Source organism: Dasypus novemcinctus, chromosome 18 (genome assembly GCF_030445035.2).
Source record: "Dasypus novemcinctus isolate mDasNov1 chromosome 18, mDasNov1.1.hap2, whole genome shotgun sequence".
In the NCBI taxonomy this organism is placed as follows: Eukaryota; Metazoa; Chordata; class Mammalia; order Cingulata; family Dasypodidae; genus Dasypus; species Dasypus novemcinctus.
The window spans coordinates 80,024,686-80,046,935 of NC_080690.1; the positions used below are offsets into that span (position 1 = coordinate 80,024,686).

The following is a 22,250-nucleotide window of genomic DNA, read 5'->3' on the forward strand; positions in this document are numbered from 1 at the left end:
CGTAACATAATTTAATCAGACGCCTCTGCTGAATCTGATACAGTCAAAGGGCGTCACCCCAGAGGAACAGATCCCTTTACAAACAAAATCAAATATCTTTTTTGGAATTCATAAATAACATCAAACTGCCACACAAGGTACTGGTGGTGGGGGATGTAGGGAAGCCCTGTATGATGTTAGGCATGTTTGTTTTGTTAGTTAACAACTTTACACTTACTGGGTTTTTTTTAAAGTTGGCTTAGAATATATGCTTTTTTTTTTTTTAAGATTTATTTTATTTCTTTCTCTCCCCTTCCCCCCACCCCACCCCAGTTGTCTGTTCTCTGTGTCCATTTGCTGCATTTGTTGCATGTTCTTTCTTTGTCTGCGTCTGTTGTTCTCAGCAGCACAGGAATCTGTGTTTCTTTTTGTTGTGTCATCTTGTGTGTCAGCTCTCCGTGTGTACAGCCCCATTCTTGGGCAGGCTCCACTTTCTTTCATGATGGACGGCTCTCGTTATGGGGCGCACTCCTTGCACGTGGGGCTCCCCTGCGCGGGGGACACCCCTGCGTGGCAGGGCACTCCTTGCGCGCATCAGCACTGCACGTGGGCCAGCTCCACACGGGTCAAGGAGGCCCGGGGTTTGAACCGCGGACCTCCCATGTGGTAAACGGACGCCCTAACCACTGGGCCAAGTCCACTTCCCTACACTTACTGTTTATGTATGCTCATGTATGAATGATATACTTCAACAAGTTTTTTTAACTTAAAAAAAAAGTCATAAAGCAAATAATTTGCTGGATGACAGATTATTTGGGATGGTAGGAGGGTGGTTTGAAGAGGGAAGTGGGTGGCAAGAAATGCAACTAAAAAGAAAATAATAAAAAAACAAACAATAATGCCAGCTATTGTTTCTAGAGTACCTATTGTGTGCTGACTAAATATTATCTCAGCTAACCCACATAACAACCTGAAGACAGGTGTTATTATCCCCAGCCAGAGCTGTTTGCTTTTGGGGATGTAGCAAATGCAGCTAGGCTTGGCGAGAGCCCCCTTCCCCTGCTAAGACTGTGGAAACTTGGGGCTCCTGGGTTGAGGAAGAGGCCCGGGAAAGGGGAAAAGTGCCTTGGAAGCTGGGGTAAAGAACCCGGGACATGGAATCAAATGGATCTGGATCAAAATCTATCTCTGCGCCACTTCCTCCTAGATGTGTGCCCTGGGCAATGACTTCCCCTCTCTAAACTTCTTACCCCTTCCACTCACCAACAGAGATCTAGTATCCTCAATATGTAAAGAGTTCGTATGAATCAAGGAAAAAAGGGGTTCATCTCAACACAGAGGAGGAATGTGGGGAAAGGACGTGATGGGCAATTTGCAAAGATGAAATCAACATGCACATGAAACTACTCAGCCTTAACGGCAACCAAAGATGGGCTCATTAATGCAATGATGACAGTATAGGTTTCCCCTACCAGACTGGCAGGATTGCGAACAATGATATTGTCCAGTGTTGGCAAGGGTGTGGGAAACTCCCACCCGCTAGTGGGAGTGTCAGCACAGCCCTCCCGAAGGGCCCCTCAGCAACATGGGTCAAACCCATCTGAGCGTATCTTTAACCCAGTCGTTCCCCTTGTAGGAATTTATGCTAAGGGAATAATTGGACACACGGAAAGAAACATTCGTATGAAAATATTCCTCACAGCCTGTCTATAAGAGCAGGACACTGGAAGCAAACAATCAATCTCCACGTTCATCAGGGCGGGAACGGTCACACATTCCTTCCTTCAGCAATTATTTAATGAGCACCTGCTGTATCCCAGACACTGAGCTGGACATGGAATGCAGCAGCCAGATAGAAAGGGTCCTTGCCCCCACAGACCCCCTGACACTGACAGTGATTTGCTTACCCTTTGGTGTTCTGTCTATAGTCTCAGCAGGTTTTAAAGTTTAAGATTTTATGGGAAGCGGATGTGGTTAAAGCAGCTGGGCGCCCACCTACCACATGGGAGTTCCCAAATTCATTCCCCATGCCTCCTAAAGAAGATAAGCAAAACAACGAGCTGACGTGACAGGCTGGCACGGCAGGATGGCTCAACAAGATGTTGCAACGAAGAGCCACAGTGAGTAAACACAGCGAGAGACACAAGTGGGGAGTGGACGTGGCTCAAGTGATTGGGTCCTCCCTCCCACATGGGACTTCTCAGGTTTGGTTCCCAGTGGTTAGGGCGTCCGTCTACCACATGGGAGGTCCGCGGTTCAAACCCCGGGCCTCCTTGACCCGTGTGGAGCTGGCCCATGCGCAGTGCTGATGTGCGCAAGGAGTGCCCTGCCACGCAGGTGTGTCCCCTGCGTGGGGGAGCCGCACGTGCAAGGAGTGCGCCCCGTAAGGAGAGCCGCCCAGTGCGAAAGAAAGTGCAGCCTGCCCAGGAATGGTGCCACACACACGGAGAGCTAACACAGCAAGATGATGCAACAGAAAGAAACACAGATTCCCGTGCCACTGACAACAGAAGCGAACAAAGAACACGCAGCAAATAGACACAGAGAACAGACAACTGGGGCTGGTGGGGGAGGGAAAGGGAGAGAAATAAATAAATAAATCTTTAAAAAAATAGAAAGAAGATGAACAGAGAACACACAGCGATCACAAACAACGAGGGGGGTAGGATAAATCTTTAAAAAAAAAAAAGAGTTTAAGAATTTCCTGTGAATTATCTTCATTTACGGATACAGGGGAGAAGTAGACTATGGATTACATCCCAACACTAATTGTCTTACTTAGGGAGGAAAAAAAGAAAAAAGCCACTAAGCCGTTCTGCGAGTGGTCTCTGCCAGGCAGGTTGGTGAGTGATTTTACTGCTCTTCACTCTTTTTTGTCCACGTTTTCTCACTGATTTTCACGAATGGCTTACTCCTTTCGCAGGTTCAACCACAGAGGAAGTGGAGGGCAGTGGTTAGGGACGTGGGCTGGGCTCTGGCCGTTTGAATAGAGCTTCTCCTCTCTGCACGTTGGTCTCCTGTTCTCTAAACCGGGGTCCTAATAGCACCCCCCTCCAGCGCAGAGGTCAGCCAACTTCTCCTTAAAGGACCAAAGAGTAACTATTCCCAACTCTGCGTTGCAGCTTCGCCGCAGCGTAGATGACAGGGGACAACTGAGCAGTGGCTGTGCTCCAGCAACACTTCGTTGGGCAAAACAGGCGGCGGGCCAGGACCGGGCAGCGGGCTGTGGTGTGCCCGCCGCGGTCACCGCGTGTGAGGTGGAGGGAAGGGTCCACGCAAGGACGGGGCGCGAGCGGGCGCTGAGCGCGGCTGGCTGGGGTGCTGTGGGGAGGACTCGGTGCGCAGGTCTCCCCTGCGGCCCCCTGCTGTTTCCCAGCCCCCCAAGGAGGGCGCGACATCTCCTGGACTCCGGGAGGCCGGGCACCCGGTCCCCTCTGCCGACGAGGTCTCCAAGCTCCGACCCGAGCAGGCGCCTCCGGGGTGCTGTCCCAGGTGCTGAGTCTCCCCAGCACCCTCGGCTTCCCGCAGGGTGCTGCAGCACCCTCTCGGGGCTCCTCCCTCTCCTGCTTCCTCCTCCTCCTCCTCCCACTCCTCCCTTCCCTTCCCTCCTCTCCTCCTCTCCCTCCCCTCCTTCCCTCTTCCTCCTCCTCTCCTCCTCCTCTTCTCCTCCTTCCTCCCCCCTTCCTCTCCTCCTCCTCCTTCCTCCTCTCCTCCTCCCCTCCTCCTCTTCTCCTCCTTCCCCTCCTCTCCTTCTCCTCCTTTCCTCCTCCTCCTCCTCCTCTCCTCCTCTCCTTCTCCTCCTCTTCTCCTCCTACCTCCTCCTCTCCTTCTCCTTCCTTCTTCCTCTCCTCCTCCCTCTCCTCTCCTCCTCCTTCCTCCCCTCCTTCCTCTCCTCCTCCTTCCTCCCCTCCTCCTAACCTAACCCGATAGCTTACTTCCTCACCTCCTTCAGCTCTTTGCCCAAAAAAACACCTTTTTGGGAATATCTAAACTTCAAATAAAACCCAAAAATACCCTTGTGGACCTCCTTGGTTCCCTTTCCAGCTTTATTTTCCTCCACCTGACATTCTTTTTCATTTTCTTTTTCATTTTTACTTTGTTCCTAGTATCTTCTGAGTCCTCTGCCAGAATGAAACTTCACGAGGGCAAATGGACTGCGGCGCTCACTTCTGCATGCCTGGTGCCCAGAACAGCCCCTGGTACGGAACAATGCCTGATAAACATTTACTGAGTGCATGAAGGAAGGAATGAAGGAATGAAGGAATAGAGGTCTTGAATGAATGAATGGTCATCAGAAGTTCCGAGCTGGGGAAACTGAGGCTCAGAGATGGGCTTTCTGTTGCCTGAGGCACCAGAGCAGGCCCTGGAACCCAGAGCTGTCCATCCTCTGAGCCATCCCTTTTCCCGTCATCTTGGGTATTTAGTTACGCATTCATTCCTTTGTCTATTTGTTCCTCCCCATTGGCCCAGCTCTTACTGTGTCCCAGGCCCTCCTCTAAGCACTTCTATGTGTTACCACACCTGACCCTCCCACGGCGCAGAAGGCAGGTACTAGGCTAAGCCTGTTTCAGAGGAGGCCGGGAGAATACAATCGCCTGCCACGCCCACCGAGGGTCTGCCTCCCACCCGGGATCCCCACTCGCCTGCCCGGAGGCCTTTCCTTCAGCGCCCCCTCGGCCAGCCCCCGGGCCTCGGGGCCAGGCGCCTCCAGTTCCAGCAGGAAGGGGCTCCCCAGCGCCCCGCCCTTGCTCCCGCCCCAAGAACAAACAGCTCCGCAGCCAGCCACGGGCCTGCCGCCCTGGCCCAGCAGGTTCTAGGCTCAGCCTCCGGGCACCCACGTGCCTCCCGCTCCCGAGGCCCAGGGAGGGGGCCCCCTTTGTCCGCTCTGCCTGGGCGGCCTCCAAGACAGCTCGTTTAGGGAGGAAGCAGGGGCTTCCTGAGAGCAGCTGGAGGGTCTCACTTGGGGGCTGCCTCGCTGCCCACTTCCCAGCTGAAGCTCCAGCCACACCCCCTGCAGTGTCCTTCTCAAAATTCAGGCCCAGGCTCAGCCCCGCCTTCCCTGGCACCCCGCCTTCCCTGGCCACCCGCCTGCAGCAGCCATTCCTGCCTGTCCCGGCCACTCCACCTCTTCGCCTCTGCACTCACCACGACCCGAAAGTCTTCCTGTGCATTTGTTTATCTTCCATCCCCCTCACAGCGCCCACGAGGATGAGCGCATCACAAGGGCGGGCACTTTGTCTGCCTGCTCCACCTCTCCATATCCAGCCCATGCCTGGCACACAGTAGGTGCTTAATAAATACGTGCTACTGCACGACTTCAGGGTTTTGCATATGCCACTACCAAGGCATACAATGCAATTCTTTGCCTCCTCGTCCTAGGTGAACTCCTAGTCATCCTTCAAAACCCCCTAGTTATCACTTAACCAGGGCAAGCTTCTTTGCCCCTCACACACACACACACACACACACACACACACACACACACACACGAAACTGGATTAAGGGCCTTCCCTGGGCACACAGGAAGTCCTGTGCTGCCTTTACCAGGGGACATATCAAAACGGGTTACCATTGTCCATTCCAGCAGAGAGGGTGTGGCACAAGTTGAGTCTCCACGACTATTTACTGAATGAATAAATGAATAATTAATTAGCATGTAAGGAAACTATCTCCTTGATGCTCAGTCCCCATCTTACAACCACCCGGCCACCTCCACAACCCGCCCGAAGCTTGCTGCCTTGCCAGTGAATTTCATCTCCCTCCTTGTTCCAGGAATCCAGGGGCAAATCCTACAGTCTGGGGGAATGGGGCTGGGGGGGGGGGGACAAAGACGGGGACGGCCTCAGAAAGGACACATGCAAAAGTCTTGGCTTCTCAGGTCCCAGGGGAGAGTTCCATTTGGCTCCTGGGACCACCCAGCCCAGAAAAAAAAAACTGTCCAGACCCCTGAGGACAAGGATCTCGCAGTGCGGGCGCGGAGGCAGGGACCCAGGGCCCGCGGGGGCTCTCTCACCGTGGCTCGGGCGGGCCGAGGTTGGAAAAGGCTCTTAGGGGCCGGTTGCCTGGCAAGCTTCCTCCACCCTGGACTTCCTGAGCCAGGCTGTGCAGGGGTGGGGCCGCGGCTGGCATTTGGGGAGCCCTTGCTGGGCTTGGAGAGAGGGAGGGGCCTCCTCTGCAGGCCAGAAGCAGGAAGAGGCGGAGGCTGGTTTCGGTCTGGCTGGCTGCTCCAGATACCAGGCAGGGCGGGAGGGTGGGGCCTGGGGGGGCGCCTGCACCCCCCCAGCTGGGTCCCACCCTCCCCACTCAGACCCAGGTGCATGGACTCCCAGCCCTCCTCCCTCAGACCCAGGGGTCCAGGCCCCCAGCCCTCCTCCCTCAGACCAGGGGTCCAGGCCCCCAGCCCCTCTTCCCTCAGACCAGGGGTCCAGGCCCCCAGCCCTCCTCCCTCTGACCCAGGGGTCCAGGCCCCCAGCCCTCCTCCCTCAGACCCAGGAGTCCAGGCCCCCAGCCCTCCTCCCTCAGACCCAGGGGTCCAGGCCCCCAGCCCTCTTCCCTCAGACCAGGGGTCCAGGCCCCAGCCCTCCTCCCTCAGACCCAGGGGTCCAGGCCCCCAGCCCTCCTCCCTCTGACCCAGGGGTCCAGGCCCCCAGCCCTCCTCCCTCAGACCCAGGGGTCCAGGCCCCCAGCCCTCCTCCCTCAGACCCAGGGGTCCAGGCCCCCAGCCCTCCTCCCTCAGACCCAGGAGCCCAGCCCCCAGCCCTCCTCCCTCAGACCAGGGGTCCAGGCCCCCAGCCCCTCTTCCCTCAGACCCAGGGGTCCAGGCCCCTCCTTCCTCAGACCAGGAGCCCAGGCCCCAGCTCTCCTCCCTCAGACCCAGGGGTCCAGGCCCCCAGCCCTCCTCCCTCAGACCCAGAGGTCCAGGCCCCCAGCCCTCCTCCCTCAGACCCAGGGGTCCAGGCTCCAGCCCTCCTCCCTCAGACCCAGGGGTCCAGGCCCCAGTCCTCCTCCCTCAGACCCAGGGGTCCAGGCCCCAGTCCTCCTCCCTCAGACCCAGGGGTCCAGGCCCTCCTCCGTCAGGCCCATCTGCTCACACAGGTGAACTAACACTCTGCCCCTTCCCTCAGACCCCAGCCCAGATCCCAACAGGAAATGCTGTTGGCACGAGCGGACAAGGGCACAAGCCCCAGGAGCACCAGGACCCCTCCCCACCCCTCTCCTGTGCTCGGCAGTCCTGTCCCTCACCTTGGCCCCGTGGATGGCCGAACTCGTCCTTCAGGTCCCAGCTCTGCCCCCCCTCCCCCGGGCAGCCTGCCAGGACCCTCACAGCGGCCCCCATCGGCACGTGTGGGGGGACAGCCCCTCTGGGGCTGCGGAGCCTGGCCCAGCCGTCACCCTGCGCCAAGGGCTGCGCTACGCGCTCTCCAAGCCCTCGTTTAAACCTGCAGTGTTGTCCCCCCACGGTCCAGCTGGAGCTCTGGCGCCCAGAGAGCCTAAGTAATTTGCCCAAGCTCACACAGCTAGCAAGGGCCGGCATCGCAGCGAGGGAAGCCGGCTGTCACCTGGACCGCCCTCACAGCCTTCACGTCGCTCGGTGGGCCTGCCGGCTCGTCACATACCCTGTGTGCGCCTCCGTTTTCTCGTCTAAAAAACGGGGCAACAGGACCACGCTGGCGGCTCCCCTGCCCACAGCAGGCCTGGCGCGCTCCACAGGTATGGCCACCACCTGGCAAAGCCAGGATTTGAGCGCCCGCCTCCAGGAAGCCCGCCCGGCCCGCCCGGCAGCCTCTCTGGGGCCATCTCTGCCATTGCGCTGCCCTGTCTCTCTCTGTTCTTTCCTCCGGTGGATCCAGGACCGGCCCTCTCTGGTTTCCAGCCTCCCTCGGCACCGACTGTGCGGTCGACACATGCCGAGCGAAGCCGGGAGGCGAGAAGGCAAGAGAGGCGTTCATCTAGCCAGGGTCTCTCCACCCCTACTATGTGCCGCACCTGGCTCCAGAGGCTGCGGACACAGTGGGAGACGGAACACACAGAAGGCTCCGCCCTCGTGACGCTTACGGGCTGGTGGGGAAGACACAAAATGCACAAAATAAACGTGTGTTGGAAGGTGACGAGTTCCCTGGAGGAAAACAAAGTGAGGCAGCAGGGACAAGACTACGATTTGGGGGGAAGGGTTGAGGGGTATTTCCGTTTAAATTAGGGTGGTCAAAAAATAAAATTAAATTAAATTTAAAAATTAAAATAAATAAATTAGGGTGCTCAGCCACGCCCCTCAGAGAAGGGACGTTCAGGCAAAGGCCCGGCGGTGAGAGCCAGCCGGGAAGCTACCTGGGGAAAGGGCTTTCGAGGAAGCAGGGTCGCGGCGTGTGCGAAGGCCCCAGGCGGGCCGGGGGCTGGGGCTCAAGGAGCAGCGCAGCTCTCTGCGGGTGCAGAGGGAGAGAGGGGTGGAGGAGACGAGAGGCCATGTCCCTTTCAAGGCCCTGAAAGACCTTGGCCTTTAGCCAAAGAGAAATGGGGAGCCCTTGGAAGATCGCAAGCAGAGGGGTGATGCGAGCCAGCTGAGGTGTGCACAGAAGCCCCATGCTGGGGCCAGACTGAAGGGAGGAAGGAAAGAAGCAGGGAGACCTGTTGGGAAGGATGGTGGCAGGAAGAGGCCAGGCTCAGGGCCCACTCCCCAGCCCCAGGCCCTGCCCATCTCCAGCCCGGCCCCGGCCCCTGCACTCTGAGCTCTGAGCTGCACACCTGAACCTTCTCATCCAGGTACTCCAGGTGTGATCTCGGCCCAGCTGTTCAATCCCTCTGGACCTCGGTTTCCTCATCTGTGAGATGGAGACCCCAGAACCTATGTCCCTGGGTTTGGGGGGAGAAATGTGGAGAACTGAGGTTTCACAAAGGCGCTGACGCCCGAGGAGGCTGTTTGTGATTGTGACACATTGGGCACCGCGCCGGGCACTTCCCGAGCTAAGCCTTAGCTGCCCTCTGCAACAGAGGATGGCAGGAAAACTTGCCAGGGGCAGAGGGAGAGGGACGCCACAAGACAGGAGGTGTCCTCGGAGGCAGGGCAGGGATGGGCATGGGCGCTGGGGACAGAAGCACAGCGCCAGGGCCAAGTCCCACCACTTCCACCCCTTGGTGACCACGAGCAAGCTGCGGCAGCTCTCTGAGCGTCCTCATTGGGTGGAGATCAGCCTCCCTCCGGCCTCCGCCAAGGGCTAAGAGAATCTAGGGGGGGGAACAGGTACACCACCAAATCCTGCAGGTGTTCTGGTTGGATTGCCATTACGATAGAGGCAATTTCATTTCCGGCTCCCCCAGGCAGCCCAGCCCCCTCCTGGGTCTCTCTGCCAGCCCCACCCCGAGGCCACCCCAGCTGCGCTGTGCCAGGTGAGCGCTCAGGTATGCGGAGGCGGGACGACCTGGGAGGGAGCGAGAGGGCGGGCCGCGGCTGCAAGGGACTGGAAAGCAGGAGCTTCCCTCTGACAGACCGGAGGGCAGGTGAGCAGGGGACAGCCCCGAGGCCTGGCGCTGAGGGAGGAGGGGGCTGGGGGGCTCCTGCGGCTTAGGGAGGAGGAGGAGGAGGGACACCTGAGTCTGAGAGAGGAAGGCCTGGAACCCAGGACCCCAAGGTTTGAGGGAGGAGGGGGTGGGTCGCCTGTGTCTGAGGGAGGAGGGGCTGGGGTCCGGGGTCACAGGTCCCTAGAAGCCAGGCCCTCTCCTTGCTGGCCCCCAGGGCGTCTCCAGGTGGGCAGCAGCTCCCCGGCTCGGCACCATGAGCACGGCCATGGGGTAAGTGCCCCCGCCTCCAGCCCCCAGCCCGCCCCGACCTCCTCACCCACACCTGCGGGTGGCGTTGGCAGGTGCGCGGGCTCCGGGCCCAGCCCAGGTCTGCACGCCGAGCAGGAAGCCTGCGCCGCCTCCCTGCCTGCCCCTGCCTGCGGCCAGCAGCTCCCGCTCCGGAGGAGCAAACCCAGGCTCTGACCCGCAGCCTGGCGCGGGCCCAGCCCGGCACGTCAGCTCTCGAGCCTCAGCTGGTCCTCCGGGACAGGGGCCCTGGCGTGGGAAGCTGACGGGGAAATACAGGGACAGGAATCGGCACGGAAAGTGCCCAGGGGCAGGCGCTTGGCACGGTGGCTGCTGCTGCTGCTCTAGGGGTTCTGATACAATCAGTGGGGACCCTCGGGGCTCCTAGAGTGGGCGGGGAGAAGGCAGCGCGACTCGCAGGAAGAGTCGCATGGGAGGTGGTGAGTTCCCCAGCCCAGAGCTAATCAACCTGGGGGAGACCCGGCTGGCAGGAGCAGGGGTTCAGCCATAGGGTTTCTCAGTCCTCCTCGGCCAAGCCCACGTGAGCTCTGAGCGCCTGTGATTTCCTTTGGAAAGGGGGATCCGAGACCTCTTGGAGAAGGGGACCTGGAAGGGAAGGCTGAGGGAAGAAGGCTGGGGAGAGCCTGGTGGACGGCAGTGGGAGGGGAAGGCAGTAATTCTCCGTCTGCCCCAAATATTGATGCTGTTGTAGCAATTCCCACTTGCTGAGCACCTACTGTGTGCTTAGAGCCATGCATCGTCATCACGACGCTAATAACAATTAGTTCTTGGGGCTGCAAACTCTTTACCTGCTTTGTCTCAGAAATCACTGAGCTCTATGCTATAGGGTGACCCCATTTTACAGAGAGGGAAACTGAGGCAGGAGAGATTAAATCTCACGGCAGGGCAGCAGCAGAGAGGGGATTCAAACCCAGATCTGCCTGAGAGTAGAGCCCACGCTCCCCACCACCGCCTGGTACCACTGGCTCATCTGCCTTCTGAAGTCTAGGGCAGGCCCTGCCCTCTCCTGCTCAAACCCTCCCCGGCTCCCCGTTGCCATCACAATAAAGTCTGCTGCCCTTCAGAACCCCACGTGTCTGTCCCCAGTTCCAACGCTCCCTCTCAGTCCTTTTTTCCTTCATCAGCCCGGAAGCTGCCCCCAAACCAAGTGCCAAGTCTATCTATGGTGAGTTTGGGGCCAAGAAACTTCAGGTCTATAGAAACTGGGGCTGCGGAACTGAGCGCCTGGACCCCTGGGTCTGAGGGAGGAGGGAGCTGAGACTCCTAGGTCTGAGGGAGGAGGGGTTGGGGGTCCCCGGCTCCGGGATCTGAGGGGGCGGAGCCTGGGCTCCAGGGTCTGGGGGGCGGAGCCTGGGCTCCAGGGTCTGGGGGGCGGGGCCTGGGCTCCAGGGTCTGGGGGGCGGGGCCTGGGCTCCTGGGCCCGAGGGGCGGGGCCTGGGCTCCGGGGGGGGGGGGGAACGGGGGTGGATCCTGGGCTTCGGGGTGGGGGGGAGGGGCCTGGGTCCCAGGGTCTGAGGGGGCAGGGCCTGGGTTCCAGGGTCTGGGGGGCGGGGCCTGGGCTCCAGGATGGGGGGTGGAGCCTGGGTTCCGGGGTCTGGGGGGGCCTTCCTGGAGGGTCCGTGCACCTTCTCCCACCGCAGAGCAGAGGAAGCGGTACTCCACGGTGGTGATGGCTGACGTGTCCCAGTACCCGGTCAATGTGAGTCTGCACCTGTGTGGCCACAGGGGACCTTGGCGGGGGAAAGGCAGGCCCTGGAGAAGGGGCTCCTGTCCCCCAAACCGAAAACCTGGAGGACTCAGTCTGCTCATCCACAAAATGGGTTTTCCTTGCCTTGCCTTGAGCGCTGATGTTAAGTCAAGAAACTCGATTCCACTCAAATCTTTTCCTCCAGGCCCGCCCTTGGGCCGGACAGTGGGGCCACAGGGACAAATCAGCATTGCTGGATAGCGAGGGGTGGACGAGGGGCCGGGTATGCTCATGAAGGCAGCCGACGGCACAGCGGAGGCCACGAGAGGTCCTAGAGGGGCTCTTTATAAACCTGACCCTTTCCCCGCCCCCAGGGAGCCTCCAGTCTGGGTGGGAAGACAGATCCAGGGGTAGTCACTGCTGAGAGGGAAACGAAGGGCACTGGGAGGAGGGGCGCGCTGGCGGAGAAGGCGATCAGGGAGGGCTTTCCGGAGGGGGTGCGGCCAGCCCCAGGCTGGGGGGCGGCGCTCACCTGGCACCTGGGCCTGCCCCGTCCTCCGCGCCCGTGCCAGCACCTGGTGACGTTCTGCCTGGGCGAGGAGGATGGCGTGCACACCGTGGAGGACGCCTCGCGGAAGCTGGCCGTCATGGACAGCCAGGGCCGCGTCTGGACCCAGGAGATGCTGCTGCGAGTGTCCCCGGAGCACGTGACGCTGCTCGACCCCAACTCCAAGGTGCCGGCGAGCCTGCGGGTGAAGGGGCGGGCCCCGCCGCCGGCTGGGGCGTGGCGAGGTGGCCGCTAGGGCCTGCGGGGTCTGCGTGCACTCCTGGCTCCTGTGCGTCGTTTCTCGGGGAGCTTTGGCAAGGGACCCCCTTAGCTGAGCCCTACAAGCTCACATGAAAAACGGGGGGTGGTCATCCCTGGCCTCGTGGGCTCCCCTGCCCGGTGCCCGTCCCTCCTGGGCCCTGCCCTACTCTCAGTATTATCGCCGGCTCCGGGCCTCAGTTTACCCCGCCGTCGCACCCCGCAGGAGGAGCTGGAGTCGTACCCGCTGGGCGCCATCGTGCGCTGCGACGCGGTGACGCTGCCCGGCCGGAGCCGCGCGCTGCTGCTGCTCGTGTGCCAGGAGCCCGAGCGCGCGCAGCCCGACGTGCACTTCTTCCAGGGCCTGCGCCTGGGGGTGAGCGGGCGGGGCCTGGGGGCGGTGCACGCGGGAGCCGCGCGCCCGATTCAGGGGGCGGGGCTAGAGCCGGGGGCGCGGCCTGCTGGGGCATGGGCGGAGCCTCCGTGGGGCGGGGCCTTGCTGGGGGCGGGGCCTGGGGGCGGTGCACGCGGGAGCCGCGCGCCGAGACCCGGAGGCTCAGGGGGCGGGGCTAGAGCCGGGGGCGCGGCCTGCTGGGGCATGGGCGGAGCCTCCGTGGGGCGGGGCCTTGCTGGGGGCGGGGCCTGCGGGCGGTGCACGCGGGAGCCGCGCGCCGAGACCCGGAGGCTCAGGGGGCGGGGCTAGAGCCGGGGGCGCGGCCTGCTGGGGCGTGGGCGGAGCCTCCGTGGGGCGGGGCCTTGCTGGGGGCGGGGTCGGCGCGGAACCTAGGTGGGGCCTCTGTGGTGGGCGGGTCCGGTCGGAAGGCGGGGCCAGGGCTAGCGGTGGGCGGGGCCTGGGAAAGAGTCGGGAAGGGAGTGGGGCCGAGGCCCGCTGGCACGCAGACCGACAGAACCTGGGAAGGAGGGTGGGGGGCGGACAGAACGAGGACAGGGAGTGGGCGGGGCCTCCGGGGCAAGGCGCGTGGTCTAGGGCTAGAATATATTTAGGGCGAGGGTGGGCCAGGGCGGGAGCCCAGGGCGGAGCTGTGGAGTCGCAGGACGCGGCCGGGGAGGAGCCAAGGGTCGCCCGGGGGCGGTGCCTGGGCCCGTGGGCGGGGCCTGACCACATGATTGGCAGGCGGAGCTGATCCGAGAGGACGTCCAGGGGGCGCTGCACAACCACCGCTCCGGCCGCGGGGAGCGCAGGGCGGCGGCGCTCAGGTGAGGGCTGGACTGCGGGGGCGGGGGTCACGGAGCAGAGGGGCCCGGGCCTCCGGGGCGCTTCCCCGCCGAAAAGTGGGCTGATACCATTCAAGACATGCTCTCGGGGCCCCAAGGGAGTTTAGCCCCTCCTGGGTCTCCACTCATCCGGTTCTGGTCCTGGGTTTCTCCTCCCCCTGGCCTCAGTTTCCCTCCAGAGAGGTGTCCCCCACCGATATCTCGGAATTCCCCCACCGCTTTGAGCCTTTGTCTGACTCTTTTGGGCCACAATGTCCCTCGATCTCAGCCTGGAGCTTATCCCTCTCTGGACCCCTCGGTCGGGCCAGCCTCAGTTTCCCCTGTTGCCCCGCAGGGCCACGCAGGAGGAGCTGCAGCGCCGCCCCTCGCCCGCCGCCCAGACCCCGCCCCTGCAGCACCGCCCGTCTGTGCGCGCGGTCATCAGCTCCGCGGTGCGGGGAGCAGGCCGCGGACGACCCCAGGCGGAGCCCGTTCCCGAGGCGGAGGCGGCTCGGGGACCCGGCGGCGCTGACCCGGCCTCCCCGGACCTGGGTCCCCGGGGCCCGGACCTGGCGGGTGTGCAGGCGGAGCGGGAAGTGGTGAGCGGGACCCGCCCGACTCCAGAGGCGGGGCGGGGGCCAGCTAGGGGGCGGGGCCAGGGGCGGGGCGACTCTAGAGGCGGGGCGGGGCTGAGGACAGGCCGATTCTAGGGGCGGGGCGACTCTAGAGGCGGGGCGGGGCTGAGGACAGGCCGATTCTAGGGGCGGGGCGACTCTAGAGGCTGGGCGGGGCTGAGGACAGGCCGATTCTAGGGGCGGGGCGACTCTAGAGGCGGGGCGGGGCTGAGGACAGGCCGATTCTAGGGGCGGGGCGACTCTAGAGGCGGGGCGGGGCTGAGGACAGGCCGATTCTAGGGGCGGGGCGACTCTAGAGGAGGGGCGGGGCTGAGGACAGGCCGATTCTTGGGGCGGGGCGACTCTAGAGGCGGGGCCAGGGCGTGGGGCGGGGCCGGTTCCCAGAGGTCGACTGAGACCGATCAGCCAGAGGATGGGCATTTGGACGGATTCGGGTGTCTGGAGGCGGAGCTGGACGTCTGGAGAGTCAGGCTCGGTTTAGGGGCGGGGTCAAGCTCCCGCAGGGTCCCGGACTCAGGAACCCCACGCTGCCCCTCCCTTGCCCCCCAGGACATCCTGAACCACGTGTTCGACGACGTGGAGAGCTTCATCCAGAGGCTGCAGAAGTCGGCGGAGGCGGCCCGCGTGCTCGAGCACCGCGAGCGCGGCCGCAGGAACCGGCGGCGGGAGGCCGGGGGTGAGGGGCGCCCCCAGCGGGATCCTCGACGCCCCCTCCCCCGGCACCCCAAACGCCCTCCTCTCCCCGCGCACCACCTGCCGGGTTTGATTCCCCATCTCTATCCCACCGTCGCTCTGCGTCTGCCTGAACCTGTCTCCGTGTCCCCCTTCCCCACATTGCCCCCCCCCCCCCGCAGAGGGCCTGCTGACGCTGCGGGCCAAGCCGCCCTCGGAGGCCGAGTACACCGACGTGCTTCAGAAAGTCAAGTACGCCTTCAGCCTGCTGGTGAGGACGCGTCCGGCCGGGGGCACTGCGGGGCGAGGGGAGGTCCCCGGCGTGCCCCCCACGCACCGTTGCCTTTCGCCGGCCCCCTGCCCCACCCCTCAGGCCCGGCTGCGCGGCAACATCGCCGACCCCTCCTCCCCGGAGCTGCTGCACTTCCTCTTCGGACCCCTGCAGATGGTGAGTCCCGCCCGCTAGGCCCCCAGTGCTCCCCGGCAGCAGGAGGAGCCGGGCTTAGACTTCAGAGGGTCTCCCCCCGCGCCCCTTCCTGGTCCCGTGGCAGATTGTGGACACGTCAGGCGGTCCAGAGTTTGCAAGCTGTGTGAGGCGGCCGCAGCTGACGACGGAGGCGGTGGCATTGCTGCGGGACAACGTCACCCCACGCGAAAACGCGCTCTGGGCCTCGCTCGGGGACGCGTGGACCCTGCCGGGGTGAGGAGCGGGGTGAGGAGGTGGGGTGTGGTGATTGGAGGGACAGGGGGCTGGGACGGGGGCGTGGCGATTTAATGGTCTGGGAGTTAGGAGGCGTGGTGATTGGAGGGTCTGGAGGTGGGAGTGTGGTGATTGGATGGACAGGGGGGTGGGTGTGTGGTGATTGGAGGGACAGGGGGCTGGGAGGGGGGCGTGGCGATTTAATGGTCTGGGAGTTAGGAGGCGTCTGGGATTGGAGAGTCTGGAGGTGGGGGTGTGGTGATTGGATGGACAGGAGGGTGGGGGGTGGTGATTGGAGGGTCTGGGAGGTGGGGGTGTGGTGATTGGATGGATAGGGAGGTGGGGTGTGGTGATTGGAGGGTCTGGGAGGTGGGGGTGTGGTGATTGGATGGATAGGGAGGTGGGGGGTGGTGATTGGAGGGTCTGGGAGGTGGGGGTGTGGTGATTGGATGGACAGGGGGGTGGGTGTGGTGATTGGAGGGTCTGGGAGGTGGGGGTGTGGTGATTGGATGGATAGGGAGGTGGGGGTGAGCTGATTGGAGGGTCTAGGAGGTGGGGGTGTGGTGATTGGATGGATAGGGAGGTGGGGTGTGGTGATTGGAGGGTCTGGGAGGTGGGGGTGTGGTGATTGGATGGACAGGGGGGTGGGTGTGGTGATTGGAGGGTCTGGGAGGTGGGGGTGTGGTGATTGGATGGATAGGGAGGTGGGGGTGAGCAGATTGGAGGGTCTGGGAGGTGGGGTGTGGTGATTGGATGGACAGGGGGGTGGGTGTGGTGATTGGAGGGTCTAGGAGGTGGGGGTGTGGTGATTGGATGGACAGGGGGGTGGGTGTGGTGATTGGAGGGTCTGGGAGGTGGGGGTGTGGTGATTGGATGGATAGGGAGGTGGGGTGTGGTGATTGGAGGGTCTGGGAGGTGGGGTGTGGTGATTGGATGGACAGGGGGGTGGGTGTGGTGATTGGAGGGTCTGGGAGGTGGGGGTGTGGTGATTGGATGGATAGGGAGGTGGGATGTGGTGATTGGAGGGTCTAGGAGGTGGGGCTGTGGTGATTGGATGGACAGGGAGGTGGGGGTGAGCTGATTGGAGGGTCTGGGAGGGGGGTGTGGTGATTGGAGGGACAGGGAGCTGGGATGGGGGTGTGGTGATTTAAGGATCTGGGAGTTAGGGGGCGTGGTGATTGGAGGGTCTGGGAGGTGGGGGTGAGGTGATTGGAGGGTCTGGGAGGTGGGGTGTGGTGATTGGATGGACAGGGAGGTGAGGGCGTGGTGACTGGAGGGTCGGGGAGGTGGGGTGTGGTGATTGGAGAGACAAGGGCTGGGAAGCGGGAAGTGTCCTGATTGGAAAGAAGGTGGGTGGGGGGAGGGTTGGAGGCGGGGCTTAGGTACAGGGCTGTGGCCAAGGAAATTGAGGCTGGGCCTGACCTGCGACAACTGTCGGGATCTGATTGGAGGAAAGGCCTGAGTTTAGGGCGAAGGGCAGGGCTAAGACTGGCCCAAAGCGGGGCCGGAGCGCAGGGGCGGGGCTTAGGGGGGTTGGGTCTTAGCTTTGGAGAAGGGGTGGTGTGGGGGCTGCCGGTGGGGCCAAAGCCGGCTGTGTAGCTAGAAACCCCCTTCGGAATCGGGTGAGACTTTGAGGCTGGGGCGGGGCTGAGAGTGGCATCTGGGTATTTAGAAATACAGTTGTGGGTGGAACTCAGAGCAGGGTCAGAGGGCGGCCAGAAGGGGTTGGCGTCGTTGGAGACAGCCTCAGTGTCGTTCGTGACTGGGCGAAGCCAGAGGCCGGCCCAGACCCCTGAGCGCCCTGCCCCGCCCTTGGTCTCAGGCCGGAGCTGCCCCCCGACGAGGGACCCCCATACAGCCCCGAGTTCTACAGTGGCTGGGAGCCCCCTGCCACCGACCCGCAGGGCCGCGCCTGGGAGGACCCAGTGGAGAAGCAGCTGCAGCACGAGCGGCGGCGCCAGCAGGTGAGACTGCGGCCTCGAGGGGAGCAGCCGCCAGGAGCCACCGCGGGCCTGGGAGGGCTGGGGTGCGGGCCAGCCCCGCCTGAGCTGCTGTTCTCTTGCCTCCTCCAGCAAAGCGCCCCCCAGGTCGCTGTCAATGGGTGAGTGTTTGCCCCCGGCCGGGGCAGGTGGGGGCCGGGAGGGGTGCGTCCTGGGGGCTCCCGGCGCTGACAACCCCCCCCCCCCGCCTTTTTTTTCCTGTCTCTTTCTCCTGTCTTCCCGGCTCTTTGCAGGTGGGTGAGGTGGTGATGAGTTGGGGCCGGGGCTGGGGGAGGGGGGAGGAGAAGGGTGGGGGGCCAAGGGAGGAGGGAGTTGGACACCCAGTTTCCAGGGTCTAGGGAAAGAGGGGGCTGGGAGGGGGTGAAGTCTGAGGGTTTAAAAGGCTGGGGAAAAGGCTCTTTGGTTTCCCAGGGCCTGGGAAGCACTTTGTCTGGGTATTTGAGGCAAGAGGCTGGGTAACTGGACATGGGGCTTTTGAGAAGAGCTGGAGCCTGGCGCTTCCGACCCTGGAGACAGCGACAAGCAGGCTTGGGGCTTCAGGTGCTGGCGAGCAGGTTTCAGACGTCACTGTGGTGGGATCCGAGCGGTGAAGGCTGGGAAGTTGTCATCAATTGTCCAAGTCCCTGGGGCAGGTCAGACTGAGGTCTTTAAGTGTCAAGAGTGAGGAAATTAAACCTTGAGAGCTGGACCCCAGGGTTTCTGGGGGAGGGAGGAATTGGGGATCCAAACTGTGGTTCTACCCAGCAGTGGGGGTTGACTCTTGGGTTCTGGGAGAGGAAGGGGCTTGGGGCCAGGACTGTGGGGTTCTAGGGCAAGTAGGGGGCAGACAGGAGGGAAGCACTGTGGGCTGAGAAGAAGGCTGGAGAAGGAAGAGGGTCTGGGTGAGGGCCTGGGCAGAGGGTCTCAGCAGAGATGGCATCCTGGGAGCTGCTGGCCCCACACAGGGGGCAGCGCAGCTCTGAAGACCCCCCTCTTCCCTGCACAGGTAGGCCTGACCTGAGCTAAGTTCCCTCTTAGTGGGGGTCAGTTAAATCCTGACCCCCCCCCCTTCCCCAGAGCTGCCTGGGCTTGCGGGACCCTCCTCTGTGCCTCTGAGTCTTGCATTGGACGCCCCCAGCTTTTAACTGCTCTGCAGGGAAAATGGGAATAACTCTACCCCCTCCCTGGAAGGGTGAGAAGTCTATGAAGTGGTACGGCCAGCAGGTGAGAGCCCAGGCTCCCATCGGGCTGGATCTACAGGCTGGAGGTGGCTCAGCACGTGGACCCTGGGGCCAGCCTGGCTCTCGGTCCAGCTGGGCCTTTTCCTCGCACTGTGACATTGGGCCAGCCACTTACAGCACTGTGCCTGTGCTTCCTCACCTGTAGAATGGACATACTGATAGTACCCTCCTCACAGAGTGGTGGTGAGGATTAAACCGGCTACAGTACGTAACAGACTTTGCACAGCGGGCCTGGCTGGTGGAAGTGCTGTTTAAGTGTTAGCTACTGTTTCCAGTGTGCTTTTTATCACTGTGCTTCTGAGCCCAGGACAAAGGTGATGCTCCAGAAACAGAGGTTGTTTCTAGCTGTGTGATTTGGGCAAGTGGTTTGACCTCTCTGAGCCTCAGTTGTCTCACCTATAAAGTGGGCGTTGGGTACTTACAGCACAGAACCAGCCTCGTCAGGAGTGCAGAATGAGTTCAAGCTGGTATTCCAATGTCAGCTGGCTACTAACAGTATTAACCTGGGCCCTGCTATGACCCTGCTCAGCTCTAACCCCAGCTCACACCAGTACCCCACGGCCCAGAGCAGCGGGCGGGCTGCCTCCTTATCCTCAGCCCTCTCCTTCCCAGTCACCGAGACTCAGAGCCGGAAGCTGAGCTGCAGGCGGAGCCCGAGGCGGCGGGCAAGTGGGTCCGGTGTAATTATGACTTCCAGGCGCGCAACAGCAGCGAGCTGTCCGTCAAGCAGCAGGATGTGCTGGAGGTTAGAGGATGGGAGGCTGAGGGGCTCGAGTGGGCCCGCCCCTGCCCACAGCCCGGGCTCTGAATTCTCCCTTCCCATCCACCCAGGTCCTGAATGACGACCGGAAGTGGTGGAAGGTTCGGGACCAGTGTGGGCAGGAGGGATACGTGCCCTATAATATCCTGACCCCTCATCAGGGGCCCCCGAGAGACTGCAGCCAAAGTCCTGCCAGCAGCTCGGTGAGCCAGGGTCCACTCCAGAGCCTGGAGAGAGGAGCGGCTGGGGGCCAGACCCAGTGTCCTTGGGGCGAGGGGCATGGAGCTCAGGACACAAAGGTCCCGGCAGAGGAGATGCCTGGTGCCTCGGCACTTTACCTCCAGGAGGGCTGGGCCTGGGTGTGGCCCTCTGCCTGACCCAGGTGCGCCCCTCGCTGTCCGCCCTAGGAGGATGGCGCGCCCCCTCCCCCTTCGGCCCCGGCCCCGGCCCCGGCTCGGCCCCGCTGGGACAGCTGCGACAGCCTCAGCTACTTGGACCCCAGCGAGAAAGGTGAATGGTAGGCGAGCGGGCCTGGTCTTCGCTTTCCAGGCAGGACAGCCGAGGCTCGGGGACGCGGGGAGCCCTGGCGGCCCCGCCTGAGCCTGCCGCCGCTCCCGCTTTCCCACCCGCAGAGAAATTCTCCCAGATGCTCAGTGTCAACGAGGAGCTGCAGGCGCGCCTGGCCCAGGGACGCTCGGGCCCCAGCCGCGCAGCCGCCGGGCCCCGCGCCCCGGAGCCGCAGCTCAGCCAGCGCTCGGACGCCGCGGAGGTCCGCGCCTGGCTGCAGGCCAAGGGCTTCGGCGCGAGGTGAGGACTCGCAGGGCGGGGGCGGGCGAGCGCGGGCCCCCGGGATTGGCCCAAAGCGAGCCTGGGCGCGGCGTCGCGACGCGGGGTAGCAGGCCGAGACTGGCGCGGAACCCCCGGGCTCTGGGGCGGGGCGCCGTGATTGGCGGGCGGGGCACCCCGCCCAGCCCTCGGGAGCGCTGCTGATTGGCCGCCGCCTGACCTCCCCGCCCCTCAGCACGGTGGCCGCGCTGGGCGCGCTGAGCGGCGCGCAGCTCTTCTCGCTGCAGAAGGAGGAGCTGCGGGCGGCGAGCCCGGCGGAGGGCGCGCGGGTGTACAGCCAGCTCTCGGTGCAGCGCGCGCTGCTGCAGGTGAGCCGGGCGCGCCCTCGCGGCCTGGTGGGGCAGGAGCGACGGCACCCGGGCGCTGACCCCACGTGCCCTCCAGGACTCGGAGCAGGTGTCGGAGCTGGAGGCAGTGATGGAGAAGCAGAAAAAGAAGCTGGGAAGCGACTTGGAGCCGAAGGTCATCTGACCCTCCCCGCTCCTCTGCGGCGTTTCGAGGCAGCGGTTTCCGTGCCCTGTGGGAGAACGGCCTTTCCTGACTCCCTCACCAGTGGCCACGCGTCCCTGGAGACGGCTCATCCAGCCCTGGTTCCCCCACCTCCGTGGGCAAGCTGGCCGGGCTCTGCGGGAGTCCACGGCGACGATGGATGGAGCGCACTTGTGGGCACCCCCGGATCCCGGTGTACTGTAATGCGCGGTCCAGTCTATAAACAGCCTCCTCTGAGCAGTGTCAAAATGCTGTCTCCTCCCTAACCGGCTACCGGCCAGAGCCTGGGAGAATGCCTCACCTTTTTGCTTCTTTCTGCCCTGGCGCCCCGCCCCCGCCCCCCCCTCCCCCCGCTCCCCCTTATCCCCAGGATCCCAACCTAGGCCCCCTCCTAATTCCCAGCCTCCTGTGTGTGCGACCCCAGAGGGATCTTCTGGACTCCCGCACCCCTCCCTGTGCTGACTCCCCATTGCCCTTAGTAGCCCTTTGCCTGGCATTCGAGGCATGCAGTGGTCTGCTCCCTACCTCCTCTCCGATCTCATCTCTCTCCTCAGTGCATTCTGGTCCCGTCCTTCTCCAAACATTCCCCAGCCCACTGGGCTCTTGCACTTGCTGTTCCTGCTGGCCTAACAGCCTTCCTCTGCCTGGTGAATTCCTACATAGCCTTCCTGGTCCTGCTCGAATACCCACTTCAAGGAAGCCTGCTTTCTAATGCCAGGCGGGTCTACCAGCATCCACTTCACTTTGTCCTCCACCTCCTCCGAGCTCAGGTCTGAACATACCTCAGGGCTGCCTACTCTCCATCCTGAGTATCTGTAAGCCTCTGATATCAAGAACTAGGTCGTTTTACTTCTCACAAACCCTGCAACTTTTCTCTGCAGGCTGATGAGGGCTGAACCTGGGCTGCTTTTCTCCGGATCCCACCCTTGTTTGCACTGGACATTCCTTCAGCTTTAGAAATACCCTTCTCTTCCTCCTAGAAGACCATCAGTCTCCCCCACAATTCCTGCTGGCTTCAAAGCCTCCAGCCTCTCCTCCTGGGGTTTGGCTTCTACCTGAGCCACCAGGTGACACCCTCCAAAATCAGACAGGATCAAAGACACAGCCTTGGGCAAGTGGGGGCTCTGATTATCAGTGCCCTGGGCAGCACTGACTCACCCAGTTTCCCCTCCTCAATAAGGCCCCATCACCAAGGCTACAAACCTAAAGGTCTGCAGAAGCCAGACCAGAGGCATAAACGGGCCAGCCAGCCAGGCCTGAGCCTCATTTCTGCCACAGTCCAATCTGTCAGAACATCCTGGCAGCCGGACCTTCCAGGATGTCCAGATCTGGCCGACTGTCATCCCCACTGCTGTCACCCAAGCCACCCTTCTCTCCTGCTGGGATCATGGCAGTAGTCCCTCAGCTACTCTGTTTCTACCTA

General features: G+C 62.6%; 2 protein-coding genes and 1 long non-coding RNA gene across 3 annotated transcripts in view; 1 reads left to right on the top strand and 2 right to left on the bottom strand.

Annotated features, from left to right (window-relative positions):
* Positions 1-3,908: 3,908 nt before the first annotated feature.
* LOC111763142 (uncharacterized) lies at positions 3,909-6,196 on the bottom strand. Its single transcript, XR_002796068.3, has 3 exons — positions 5,993-6,196; positions 5,549-5,604; positions 3,909-4,175 (listed from the first exon to the last, which is right to left on the bottom strand). It is a non-coding gene; the product is annotated as an uncharacterized lncRNA (long non-coding RNA).
* A 3,182-nt stretch (positions 6,197-9,378) lies between these two features.
* Positions 9,379-21,064, top strand: EPS8L1 (EPS8 signaling adaptor L1). The gene is made up of 20 exons (XM_058280829.2): positions 9,379-9,471; positions 9,707-9,762; positions 10,923-10,963; positions 11,439-11,497; positions 12,058-12,219; positions 12,517-12,666; positions 13,426-13,508; positions 13,861-14,104; positions 14,690-14,816; positions 14,995-15,083; positions 15,186-15,260; positions 15,364-15,512; positions 17,335-17,476; positions 17,585-17,613; positions 19,345-19,477; positions 19,564-19,695; positions 19,900-20,002; positions 20,125-20,299; positions 20,514-20,646; positions 20,723-21,064. The coding sequence occupies exons 2-20, from the start codon at positions 9,746-9,748 to the stop codon at positions 20,807-20,809; spliced, it is 2,130 nt and encodes a 709-aa protein (XP_058136812.1). The 5' UTR covers positions 9,379-9,471; positions 9,707-9,745; the 3' UTR covers positions 20,810-21,064.
* A 389-nt stretch (positions 21,065-21,453) lies between these two features.
* PPP1R12C (protein phosphatase 1 regulatory subunit 12C) overlaps positions 21,454-22,250 on the bottom strand; it is a 16,976-nt gene continuing 16,179 nt past the window's right edge. The window contains 1 exon segment of the mRNA XM_058279175.2: positions 21,454-21,640. Within this exon segment, the coding sequence (XP_058135158.1) occupies positions 21,454-21,640 (187 nt within the window).